Source organism: Uranotaenia lowii, chromosome 1 (genome assembly GCF_029784155.1).
Source record: "Uranotaenia lowii strain MFRU-FL chromosome 1, ASM2978415v1, whole genome shotgun sequence".
In the NCBI taxonomy this organism is placed as follows: domain Eukaryota; kingdom Metazoa; phylum Arthropoda; class Insecta; order Diptera; family Culicidae; genus Uranotaenia; species Uranotaenia lowii.
Genome location: NC_073691.1, coordinates 176,214,493 through 176,227,761, shown reverse-complemented (window position 1 = coordinate 176,227,761; position 13,269 = coordinate 176,214,493). Strand labels below are relative to the sequence as shown.

Genomic DNA, 13,269 nt, shown 5'->3' with positions numbered 1-13,269 from the left:
TATGTAGTTTTTGCTAGTTTGAAATTAATGGATGGGTTGAAAAATGTTTTTGAGAATTATGATTAAATGATCTTTTTTGACTATCAGTTAGATGTTTGAGAGGTTAAATCAGATCCCTACACATTCCTTATTTCTTGCAATAAGAACATTATGAAGCTCATGGATTCTGCTAAAGCGTGGTCGATGCTTTTTCAGCGTTAGTTATTCGACTTCCTCGTCGTTTTCCAAGAACTGACTCCTACAGCTGTTTCTTCAAGCAGCAGCGGGAATCCGGAAGCCACTGAAAGGTGCCAGCTCTGTTTTGGCAGCTTCGTGATAAAAACATTAAATGAAAATTTCATTTGCATCATCACACCTCCGTCCCTCCCTGTGGGATGTCCAAATTTTCATCTGTTCTCCACCATGAAGGCAGAGAGTCCAGAGCAGATAAATTCATTATTTTTCGTGTTTTTCATTCGACTCTCACACTCTCCTACACTCTAGATATTCAAGTAGGACTGGCTGGCTCATGATTCAAATTTTGTAGCATTTCGTAAATTAGCTCGAAATTCGTGTCTGTCTTGTGGCAAAAAGCATCTGTTCCTGGCAGGCTCCAGGACAAAGTTCGGATCGTTTTCGATTGCTGTGCGAAGTGTGTGCGATAATTTTGAAATTTTTCCACCCGGTGCCGCTGTTTGGATGAAGAATGGAAATCGGGGGTGGTGCGGGCAAAATTGAAACTGGCTGGCTCTTGAATGGCGCCACCCTGCTTCTGGTGTAGTTAGGTTTTCAGCACCCAAAACTCTCGGAGTGCTTTCATTGAGCAACACAATCACAGTTGTTCCACTCGAATGAATGAACGAACTGTAGCGGGAGCTTCAGCTAGATACGTTTCGGGGTGACGCGAATGGTGTTTCATTGAGGTGTGAATTTTGCAACTGTGCCTGTCGAGTGCAAAGTTTAGAATGGCAATTATGCTGCTGCAATTGAATTGTTGCTTGCTTCAATAGGAATGGGAACATTGTTGAGTGAGATTTATATGATTCAAGCCAACTGCTTTCCCGGAGGTTTATCTGGGATTAGACCCTATTGAATCGATTGAATGGGTGTCGAGGTACAAACTATGTAAATTGACGCTTATCGATTGTTTTGGTAAAGTGTAGCTTTTTCGTAAATAAGTAACGATGAGCTAACAACGCAGATTTGATTTTCAACTATAACTACACTTTAATGATCTTACAAAGCACTCCCAACTTCTTGGGAGCTATCATTTAAAATGTTTCATAATAATCCGTTACATAAAAAAAATCAAGCACTTTAAAGTGCTGTCATTTAACAGTAATTGAACTAACAACATTAAATTAATCGTTAGGAATCAGTAATAAACCTCATCAAAGTCAGATGGCTTTGGTCTGAATTGAGAAACAGATTACAAAAAAAAATCTTAACATGAACTACATGTACATAGCATTGGAAGATTTTTTTCAAAATACCTACCTTGTCTCGATAATGAAATTCTCGATTGGTGGATTTTTCGGATTCTGCGAGACCGCCCAGGACAAATTGACCGATCGGGACGTAAAACTGACCACCAACGGCCGCCCGGGTGGATCCGGTACATCTGTAAAGTTTAAGTGGAAATGGAGCAGCATTAAGAAAAATCCCATCGATGATGGCGATGAAGATAAACGTCAAAATGGAGACGCCCACTCCGACTAATGGTTTTCCATAATCAGCCAGCGTTTTCTCACCTTGCACCAGCAGCTCCACTATGGCCTCCGGACTGCGCCGTTTGTTGATCAGGCAGCTGTACTCGGCCGAATCCGAAGCAAATACCGGACTGAAGTGAAGACTGAAATTACCAGGTACCAGGGTAATCTGCGAATGAAGGACCGGAGAAAAAAAAGGAAATGAAAAAAGATCTAATTGAGATACCGGCCGGCTGGCCCTCAAAAGAAACCCCTCATTAATTGAGGATGAAAGAAAGATGGAGTCCTCTTTCCTATGTGCATCGATGGTTATCATCTGGATCTTGATAGTGAGGAACCGGTGTCCCGTAATTAGTCGGTGAGAATCGTTTGGAAGTTCGTACAATTTGGACAAAAAAAATCAGAAGAAAAACTAGCCACAAAACCGGATGAAACATGAGGTAAAAATGAGGAGTAAAAACAAAACTAAATGGAGAACGGAAAAGGAAGATCTATCATGCTGCTTATTTTTCCATCTCACTTTGTTCTTCCTACTTAATGATGGTTTTATTTTTCTTTGCAAATACTCACTGGATTGGTTTTAGTGAGGTTGTTACCCAGAAACAGTAAAGGGAGTCTCTTGAAAGATAGGGAAAAAAGAAAAAAAAACCCCGACTGGAACGAACAGCATAATTACATATGGAAGGATTGCGCTTATTCTGGTAGCTAGCTCGGAAAACTCTTGGATGAGGCTTTTTTTTTGTCTGCCGGCAATCCAGAGATGGATTGTAGGGTTTTAAACTCATTTTGTGTATAATCAAAGTTGAAATTTTTAAATAAAGGGTGTTCGGATCAAAAAGTGGTTAATCTATATTGCGTGTAAATTTTTTTTAAAGGCAGGAATCACAGATAAAATTCCGGTGGACCTAGTAAAAATATTTATATTTTTTAAGTTCCATATGTAGATAAAGACGGAAAAAGACTCAGATAAGACGGAAAACACTCAGATCTTGGTTAACCTATCTAAAATTGACGAGCCTTTCGTTTGACATCTGCCATCACATATTTTACTGTCACCTTACCCACTTTTTTCGGCGCAGAACGCCAGTTTTTTTTAACTGCTTCTCGCTGCTAATAGTTTTTTGGATCTTCTTAAGGTTCTGATTTACTATCGCCCAATATTTTCCGATTGGGTGAAGTTCTAGTGTGTTGGGAGGGTTGTCATCCTTGGACACAAACTAAACTCCAAGGCCTTTATTCGTAACGGTAGTAATTTTTCCTCAGGAAAGGCAGCAAACACTTTTGAAGACACTCCTTCACATATATTTCTTGGTTTTACGGTCCCGGTTGCAACGAAAATATAGCAGTTTAAGCTACATCTGCTAAACGAGATATTTCTTAGCAAACTTTGATAGTTTAATGTGCTTGAAAATATCTGCCACATTTCCCCTTCCAGTTGCTGTAAAATTCTTATATCCCGGAAGCTGTCTGAAGTCTGCCTTGGCGTAGGTTTCGTCGTCCATTATAACGCAATCAATCATTCCTTAATTTTGCCAAGTTCTACCTGACAGCACTTAGCTTGATAGTTTTCAGAGACCTGGTACGTTAAGAGAATTGCTTGAGGTATTAAGAGTACACGGAAACTATAGGTGACATCGTTACAGTGATTTGGTCCTTGATTCCTAGTATTGATAACGCGTTTTAGGAAAAAATTGTCAACGAAAATAACTGCAATATCGATAATCAATGCCATAATACATATGCACTATTGGCATACCCTTCTCGAGAGAAAATACGTACGAAGGTTCAAAAATACTAGCAAGAATTTGAAACGGATTCAGATTCAAAACATTTTCTTCCAATGTTTTGAACTTGAAGACTTCTGAACTCTGCATGCAATAGTTGACCTTGACCTATTTTCTCCCCCGCCCAGATACAGCCTCATTGATTTCCAATAGACATAAATATGAGATAAACGTATCTGGGTAGTACTGGATAAGTCGCCTCGTACGACATGGACCAGAATCCCAGTGGCAGTATTCTTTAGGCCGCTGCCACACAGCAAAATTACTGCAATATCGATAATCAATGCCATAATTCAGCCATTAACTTATAAAAGTTCACCTTTTCCATGGAAAATAAAATATATGTATGTAGTTCCTTTTCAAAGGTTATTTGGAATGTGTGAGTTTAAATTGCAAATTTTTCTTCTCGAGTAAAATAAAACATACCTCTCACACTTTTACAATCAAAGATTTGATGTTTGAACTCAGTACGACAATTAGGCGTTTCTGTCGTATGAATTCATTGTTTTTTTTGACACGCTTTGACCTCACAACATTGAAAAATCATAGCGCACTTACGATTCGTTGTTTGCATTATATGTAGTATGGCTTCGGGATGTGGCTCCAGAGAGCGGTTCCAAATGGTTGGCTCCAGAGAGTGGCTACAGTGGGTTGGCTAAAGCGTGAATCTAAAACCAGCTCCAGATGGTGACTCTAGAAGAAGCCTTCTGATGGAGAGAGATAGAGAGGCTCCATAGAAAAGCTTTAGAGTAAGGTTGCCAGATTGTCCGGTTTGGGACGGGTTTGCCCGGACATTGAATACAAAATTGAAACCGGATTTTTCCCGGATTAATTTATTCACTCTATTTATCAAATCAATTAAAAAACAAATTGTGTTGTAATATTTTTTTATTTATGTCTAAAAACGAAATTTTTTGAGCATTTTTTGCAAAATAATCATGAAAGGTTTTTTGCAAGCCTAAAATACGATTTCAAATCTCTCGATGAGTTATAATTAATTTTTTTTTGTTGAGTAATTTCTGGGTTTTGATTGAACTTGACCAATATTGCCCGGATTTTTGGTCGTAAAAAATCGAACGTCCGGATTTTGCCAAGTTTTCATATAAAATAGCTCGGATTTGTTTGGCCCGGATACGTGCAGAATAAATTCTGACAAAATTTCTCTACAGCATGAGCGGCAAAGATTCTCACCAAAATGTCCTTATTTTGAAGCTAGCTGACAGAAGAAAATTAATTTCTTTGAGTATATTTCGCATCATGAACCCACCTCTGGGCTTTTTATGTATAATGGAAGTAGAAATGATTGCATACATACAGGGATTTTTGTGTTTCGAAAACCTGATGGATTTGATAATTGGACAACTTCGAAATTTTTCCACTCGAGTTAAAAACATATTTCTCCACTTTCACATTCAAAGATTTGATGTTTGAATAAAGTTTCTGTCGTATGCATTCATTGTTCATTGTGTCTATTGTTGACACGCCTTAACCTTGTTCTGCCACATTAAAAAAAACTTTACAACATTGAAATATCATAGAGCACTTATGATACGTTATATGTTTTTTAATGGCTTCGGCAATGATGCCTAAAAATTTTAGATAACAATTTTGTAGAGGCCAATAAGGCTCTATCTGTTCGTTGAAAAAAACTTTACACAGTATGCGGATAGGCTTGATAATATTACCTACAAACTTTTCACTGGTTTCCTCGTGCTATAACATCACTGTTTGTGTAAACATATTTTTCGGAAAATCGTCATCAATTTTTTTAAATAAATATTTTTATAATTCAGTTAGGTGTCTGGGGTAAAATGCAACAAAATGCAAATCAAAGAAACACCTTGTAAATTTCATTTCTATGAGCCGGAATATGAATGTTTTGCATCACGCGTTAGTAAACATTGAAATTTCATTCATCTAAACATTTATTTTTATGATTTCAGCTTTTAGATTTTTTTCGTAGTAATATTTAACTCCTAAATTTATGCAGCATCCTTATTTTCAGAAAAAAAAATGAATTAGTGAAAATTTGTTTTTACAGACCAAAAAATTACTGCAATTGGTGTTTTTATACACAGTTAGAAAAATCCTTGTAGATTTACATGCAACAGCATGGGTAGAAAGGAATCGGCTATTTGCGTGCGATAAACCGGCATATTTCATGTAAATTTTCATGAGCATTCAATGCTGTTATTTATTGTAGGTTTACATTATTTTGATCGTTTTTCGTCAGGGAATATTTTACTTATTTGAAAAAAAAAACTGGCTTTTTACAGAGAAAGAGATTTATTTCACGTTTTAAAACTCACCGTTTGAAGATGAACACTTGAACCAAACACTTTGAAAAAGGTATCGAATAATTATAATTATTGATAGGATACATTTTTTTCTCCCGATTCTTCCGACGCGTCGTCGTCGTCGCGACGACGGAAGCGAAGGCTGGGGCAATGATTTCACATTCAGCTCCATCGCATCATACTCCATCGATTTCCTGTCAAGGAACGTTGTTAGTTTGAAAATACGGTATTGTTTAATGATATTTCTTACCTTTGTTTGTCGCAAATTAGTGCACACGACCAGATTGAACAAGAAATTGATGAAGTTCGCCTGCGTTGGGAATCCAATAGGAACGAAAACAAAACAGAGTTGGCAAACTGACATTGACGCTGGATTTTGCATGCGGTGACATGTAAAGTTCATCTTAGCCTTTAGATGCTATACTCTTTTTCATATTTTTCGTGGCGATGATGTGAAAACGTGCAATGTAAGATTACATTTTTCTTTCTGTGTACGTAATGGTCTTTAAGGCATCGCGAAAATATTTAAAACTATAAATTTTCATACATTTCAAAACAATTTAAGTTTTTTTTTCTAAGGAGGGTGAAAATCGCATGTTTTTAGAAAATTTAAAATAACTTAAGAAACCAATAATTTTTCTGACTACGCCAATTTGATGTCCCATCATTCTTAAAACTTTTAATGCAAAAGGGGTAGGATTTACTGTGAACACTGAAAATCAAAAATACCCAAACTTGAGAACTGCCACCCGCCAAACCTTAGTTCAAGATTGACAACTCAAGTTTGTGAAAAAATCACAGCTTGCCAATACGCCAAACTTGTCCTTCAAGCGGAGAACTCTTTTTTTGGGGGGTTTTTGTTGTTAGCGAAATTGATTCTGCTACCTCCATCGTGGCAGATTTAGGTTTGGGGGGTAAGTTCAAAGCGAGGAACTGTTTTTTTTTGGGGGATAACTTTTGTTCCCGCTTCATCCGCAAAAGGTCTCGCATATACGATGATGTAGCTGCCTCTCTCAACAGCTCTCCGGAGGTCGAGTGGTTAGCATTCTGAGCTGGTAATCGCAGAGCCATTGCTGATATGGGTGTGATTCCTGTACCTGCAGTAATTTTTTTTTATTTTGATTTCCATTTTATTGCGGTATCAGATTTTGGGGGGTGAGTTCTTCATTAAAAGCTTAACTTTGAGCTATGCCACCAATAGCCAAACCTGTAGGGAGGGAGTTTCATTCGGGTTGGCGGGGAAAGTTCTCAAGTTTGGGTATTTTCGAGGTTCAGTGAACATAATTTCTTTAGAAGCCATTGAAGTTGAAAATGGTTGCATGTTGCCCCAGTTGACGGTACCAACACGTAAAAAGGATCTATGTTAAATTATGATGTTCCCAAAAAAACGCGTTTGAAAATTTTGTGACCTTTATAAATTTGCTAAACCAAATTCACGTGGAACCTTTCATAAATATATGACCCGAACGGAACGAAGGAGAATTCTTTATAGATTTTTATCAATTTACGAGTATATTCATGGATGCAGAGCTCGCAATTGGTTGTAGGTATAACCTAGCTTGAGCATGCATTTTGTCTGAATGGTTTATACACCCTTTGCTTTGTACTGTATGTCTCATGTGTGTGAGTTAGTTGGAGATGCAATTTCTCCAATTTTTTTTATCAACGCTTATGGGCCTTTTTTAAGGGGTAAGTAGATAGCTTTTTCCATAAAAAGTTTTGCATCTAGACCATTTGCTTTATTCCGGAGTAAAGGGTGTATAATTCAACTTTCGTAGGGGTAATGTCAGATTATGGCTATAGATCTTTTAAATTCTCGGTTCAATTTGTATTTTAAATCTAATGGAAACTGATCAGTTAAAACGGTTTTTGTTACCTATTAAATCCACTGAAAGCGTTTTTTTTTGGGAAACTGAAAGCGATGTGTTTACTTTGGCTTTTATATTTTGAAATTTTTGGTGCTGATTTGTCCATCATTTTCTTCGTAACTAATTTTGTCACGATAAATTACCGCCCTGGACCGCTGTGTAATGGCTTCAAGAAGTGGCTCCAGAGAGTGGCTCCAGAGGGTTGCCTCCACAGAGTGTAACTAAAGCGTAGATACAAAAATAAAACGTTCCAGGAGGTGGCTCCTGGGAGAAATAGAGTGGCCCCAGAAAATGGCTCTGGAGCATGGATGGCCAAAATTTTCACAAATATTGCCTTATTTTGAAGCAAACAATCAGCGGGAAACGTGTTTTTCCATGAAAATTTTGCATCAACCGCTTTTTGTGTACATTGATGGAAAAATGTTTGCATACTCTCGAGGGCTTAAAACAGTCATGTAGCCTGCAGGCTAAAGTTTTTGGCTTTAAAATATCTCTTAATTAATGCAAACAATTTTTTTTTCAATGAAACCAAAGCTAGTGAGTAGCAGGAAATGTATCAAGAAATACATTTCCTGTTGCTCATTAGCTTTATCATTAGGCTAAATTGGTCAACATCCTTGCAACCCATGAGAGTTGTTCCAGGGATAAACTCCAGTGTGAGGTTCCAAAAAGGGGATCAAGAGAGTGGCCCAGAGAGTGAATCTAAAAAGCGGATTCAAAGAGTTTCAATTGATATCCAGATTATCGAAAGTCTTGGGTGATTTTTGAAATACATTCATGAAAAATATGTAGCAATCAGGTTGGCATAGCCTATCTAGAAATAATATCAGAAAAATCAGAAGGCCACGAACATCGTTATATAATTGTGACAGATCCGTTCAAGTCGTCTACGAATAAAGATGTACCTTGCAAGCCTTATGTCTTTCAATTAACGCCGGCATCCTTCAACTTCAGAAGTGGGATAGCAACCAAGAAATCCGTTGTTGGAGTCCCAAGAAACCAAGAAAAGATCAAGCGGTTACTTTTTCTGGCTCTACGACGTCTTAGAAGAAATGGAAAACGGTCCGGATTCCACGGTTAGGACTGAAAGAGCAGTTTTCCAGGCACTGACGCTGTCGAGGTGACAGGCTGTGCTGGAGCCGTTGATCGCGGAAGCCCGTTTCATCTTCAGTCAGACGATTCAAGGAGCAGAAAAGGAAGGTTTGGTCCGGAAGTCATTTAGTAAGCTGAGTTTCCAGCTGATTGTGAAATACCCGCTGATGGTAGTTTGCAGAAAAGAACTGTCCTGAGAATGCCCCGCTAGTAGAAACTCTACCAGAGGAGATGGAAACGTTCCATATGCGACGGTCTAACTGATGTTGCAGTTTTCCAGGCATAGACGCTGCCAAGAAGGCAGGTATTGCTGGAGCCGAAGATCGCGGAAGTTGGCCATTTAGACGGTATGAGGAGTTGATAGTGGAGCAATCCGGGCAGTTTTCTAGCACTAAGGTAGATTTAACAGCAACCATTTACATCTCAAAGACTTTGAAAGTGAAAGTAGACACACGGACCTGAAACATAGTACGTTTTTATAGTTAGATTTTTTCCGGAAAGCTTGTATGATAGTTCTGCAGTTTATTTTTTAAGATTTTATTTTTACCAATAACTTTTTGTTTGTATGCTTGTAATTATTTAGAATTAGATACGGTAGGTAACATCAAGGACGATGTTTAGGTCAGGATGGCCGAGCTGTAGCAATCAGGTTGGCATAGCCTGTCTAGAAATAAAATAAAAATCAGAAGGCCACGAACATCGTTATATAATTGTGACAGATCCGTTCAAGTCGTCTACGAATAAAGATGTACCTTGCAAGCCTTATGTCTTTCAATTAACGCCGGCATCCTTCAAATAATAGAGGAATAAATTCAAATAAATCAAATAATGGCTATAAATCTTTTTAATCCTTTGTTCAATTTGAATTTTAAATCTAACGGAAACTGATCAACTTTAAACGGTTTTTGTGATGAGTAGAGCATATACTGAGCTACTCAAATCCACTGAATGTGGTTTTTGTTTACTTCGACTTTTATACCCTATCCAAATGTTGGTGCTGATTTGTCTAACTCCTTCTTCGCAACTAATTTTGTCACGATAAATTCCTGTCCTGGACAGCAGTGGAATGGCTTCGAGAGGTGGCTCCAGAGAGTGACTCCAGAGAATGACTTCAGAGGGTTTGCTCCACAAAATGTTACTAGAATGTAGATCCAAAAAACAGTGCCAGAAGGTGGCTCTTGAGAGAGATAGAGTGGCTCCAGAAAAAAGGCGCAAGAGCTTGGATGGCAAGGACTTTCATCAAAACAGCCTGATTTTAAAGCAAGCGAACAGCGGGAAAAGTGTTATTCCATGAAAAATTTGAATAATCCTCTGTTTATGTACTTTCAGAGCGTGAAATAATAAAAAAATCTTGTGACTCGCGGGCCAAAGTATTTGGCTTTAAAATATCTCCGAATTTATGCAATCAAATTACATTTTAATACATTTCCTGCTGATCACATTTTATGATTAGGCTATTTTGGTCAAAATCCTTGCGACTCATGCTTGAGAGAGTTGTTCCAGGGATAAACTCCAGCGAAAGCCTCCAAAGAGAGGTTTCAGAAAGTGGCCCCAAAGAGTTAACCCAAAGAGTGGCATAAGAGAGTGTCAATAGGTGTCCAGATTATTAAAAGTCTAGAGTGTTTTTTTTTATTTCATGTATACGTTATTAAAAAATTGAGTTAATTTATGCATGAAAAAAAAAATTTTCTGAAATAAATTCAAATTAATCATTTTTAGTTTTTAATGTCAAGTCTTATTCACCTCTGTGCTTCGCTCGCATAAGCTTCTAGATTCTCCCCAAGTTAGGAAAGAAAAAATCTTCTTCGTTCCCCAGATGACAACGGACAGCCAAACCTGTCATTAATCGTCATGTTTGTGCCGATGTTTTGTCACTTGAGGTTGGGTGTCTCCCTGAAACTTGAATCATCACAAGGCTAGGGACTAAAGACACACCGAGCTGGATTTATTCGGAGCTTGATTTTCGAGGAATTCCCGGTCCATTTTCGGAACCAAATTTTGTCATTCCTGTGAACGATAAATAACTCAAACAGTGTGTGAAATTTGCACGGTTACATGATTCATGAAGGTACGATGAAAATGTATCAGATGGATTTGCTTTTGGACAACACAATCGCAAAATGGTAATTATTGTGTGGTGAATTTTAGGAACAGTTGGTCAAATGATGAGAGATCCATTGACCAAACTTCGGTAAAAAGAAAAAAACAATATCAACTTATTTAGATGATTAATTTTGTTTCTGAAATCTTTTTTGAAGAAAAAAAATTCTCACATCTTGAATTTGTTGAGCTATGAAAAACAAATCTAAAGAATGGGAAACAAATCTTTAACTTTAACCTAGCCATAGTTGCATCAAGCCACAAAAAGTGCATTAAGATTTCACCACCAAATAAAATTGGAATTGTGTCTTGGGCGACAAGGCCCATCACGTTTCGAATAGCCAGTTTCCATCATGTTAGTATCTTCCGATTTAGATTATTTTCCAAGCAACTCAGATTAAAACGTTGCAGCTGAAAGATTGTATCAGAAATATTAGCAAATTTGCGAAAGAGAAACAAACTTACGATACAAAAACTGTCTTAATCCTTATCCAGAGAGGATAGCTTGTTTAAAAATCAGATTTTCATTTATTTAAACTGAAGTATGATTATGCTAACTGCTAGCTAAATGCTTTGAGTAGTACTGAATGGAATACTGCCGACTGGCTGATTTAAAAAGAGTAAAATACTTCACGCTAACCAACGTTTCCTGCTTAAGTGAGTAGACTGGAGAAAAACGAAGAAAGTAATCAAAACCGCACAATTAGGACAGGTTTCCTTGCCAATGAATGGGCTGAATTGGACGGATGAATTCAATGAGTGTTGAAAAGTTTTCCCGAAAATTAGGCCAAGGGCTGTACCTAAATAACGTTTAGTTTTCTTCCAAATACCTTCTGTAACTACGTATCTACTAAAATACCGTGGATTCATGATTACCAACTTTAAAATATATGTTCACCCAAAAACAAACATCTAATCAAGCCGTCTTCCGTGGACGACACCTGTTTTCCACTTCTAGAAGATGCTGAATTGCAACGAGTTTTTTCACCAATCAATTGAGATCAGCACAGTTTAGTTTCCAAGCTCCTGCAATCTGTTTTTTCCCACCTCTCGTTTGCATTCAATCAGGGGTTTTTTGCTTCAATGAAAGGGTAAAATTCTAGTAAAAAGATATAATTTCTGCAGCTAAGCCTCTTTTACCAATGAATGAATTGTTTTTACAATAAGATAAAGCAAAAAGTTGGTTTTCAGTTGAAAAATTAAATTAAGTAAGGAATGATTATGGTTTTCTTCGAAAATGAAAATTTTGAAAAATCTTGCAAATTTTGAAGAATTTAAGAATCACAATTTTTAACCACATACAATAATTTTTTTTCTTTAATTTTTATAACAAGTAGATATGCTATTTTATTTTCAATTTTTTTCTTCAAGTTTCATCTAGAAATATTTGTAGATGAATTTGCAGACTATTGCAAGGAATAAGGATTTTTCACTGACATTAAATTTTTATTTCTGTTTTAAATCACTTTTTAAATACTGAATTATAACTTTAATTTTTAGTTCTGTTTACCAATCTTGAGTTTAGATTTTGGTACCAAAATTCTCAATCTGATCCCTTCATTAATTTTTCGGAATATGCAAGTAGATTTTTGTTATTGTTTTCAATTTCAGAGTTTCAGAAACTTGGGATTATGCTTATAGTTTAAGTAAATATTTTAAAACGTTTTTTTTATTTCAGCTTATTAGATAATATTCAATAATATAAACATAATTCCTCCAATTGAGTATTATTTAAAGTTGGAGTTGTTTGTTATTAAAAAAACGTAAAATTAGCTACACATTCAGATTTTGGAACAACATTTCGTCCCAGAACACCATATTCGGAATATAAAATTTTTAATTTTAGTTGCCATTGATTTCCAGACATAAATGTTTTGATTCCTGGTTTTTTTGGCGTTCCTAATTCTTGTATTGAAATTTGGTAGACATATTTTATGAAGTTATTTTCCCATCGAGTCCTCCAAGAGAAGCAAAATTTCCTATAATAATGATTCATATTTAGAATGGCGGTTAGTTTTTTATGTGATTTTTTTTAAAATATATCAAGTCCGAAAAATTTCAAACTTTAGTAGAAATTTTGGCTTAAAGTTCAAAAAGCCATGATTTAAGGTAAAAATATCTTATTTGAGGATCAAGAAGAGACCGCAAATGCTGAGTTTAGAACTCGAAATAATCAAATTACAAATCATAACTTAATGTGATATTCAGTTTTTATTTAATACAGATATCTCTAGTTAAAATCTAATTTTTTGGACTACTCAGCAAGGTGAAACTATAGTATTTATTTTTTTTGTCTTTAATATAGAGATTTTCAACTTATTTTGGCTCGTCTCTTTAAACTAAACTATAATATTATATTTTAGTGTGGAATTGATGATATAAATTGAAAACCTTTTAAAATAAGTTTGATTTCAAGTATTTTGATTTTTTCTAGGTTTCC

General features: G+C 36.3%; 1 protein-coding gene across 1 annotated transcript in view; it reads right to left on the bottom strand.

Moving 5' to 3' along the window:
- LOC129760719 (tyrosine-protein phosphatase 99A-like) overlaps positions 1-13,269 on the bottom strand; it is a 352,268-nt gene that overhangs the window by 154,320 nt on the left and 184,679 nt on the right. Inside the window, exons 4-5 of the mRNA XM_055758409.1 lie at positions 1,731-1,857; positions 1,477-1,600 (exon numbers count right to left, since the gene is read on the bottom strand). Coding sequence (XP_055614384.1) covers positions 1,477-1,600; positions 1,731-1,857 — 251 coding nt within the window. The remainder of the gene's footprint in view (positions 1-1,476; positions 1,601-1,730; positions 1,858-13,269) is intronic.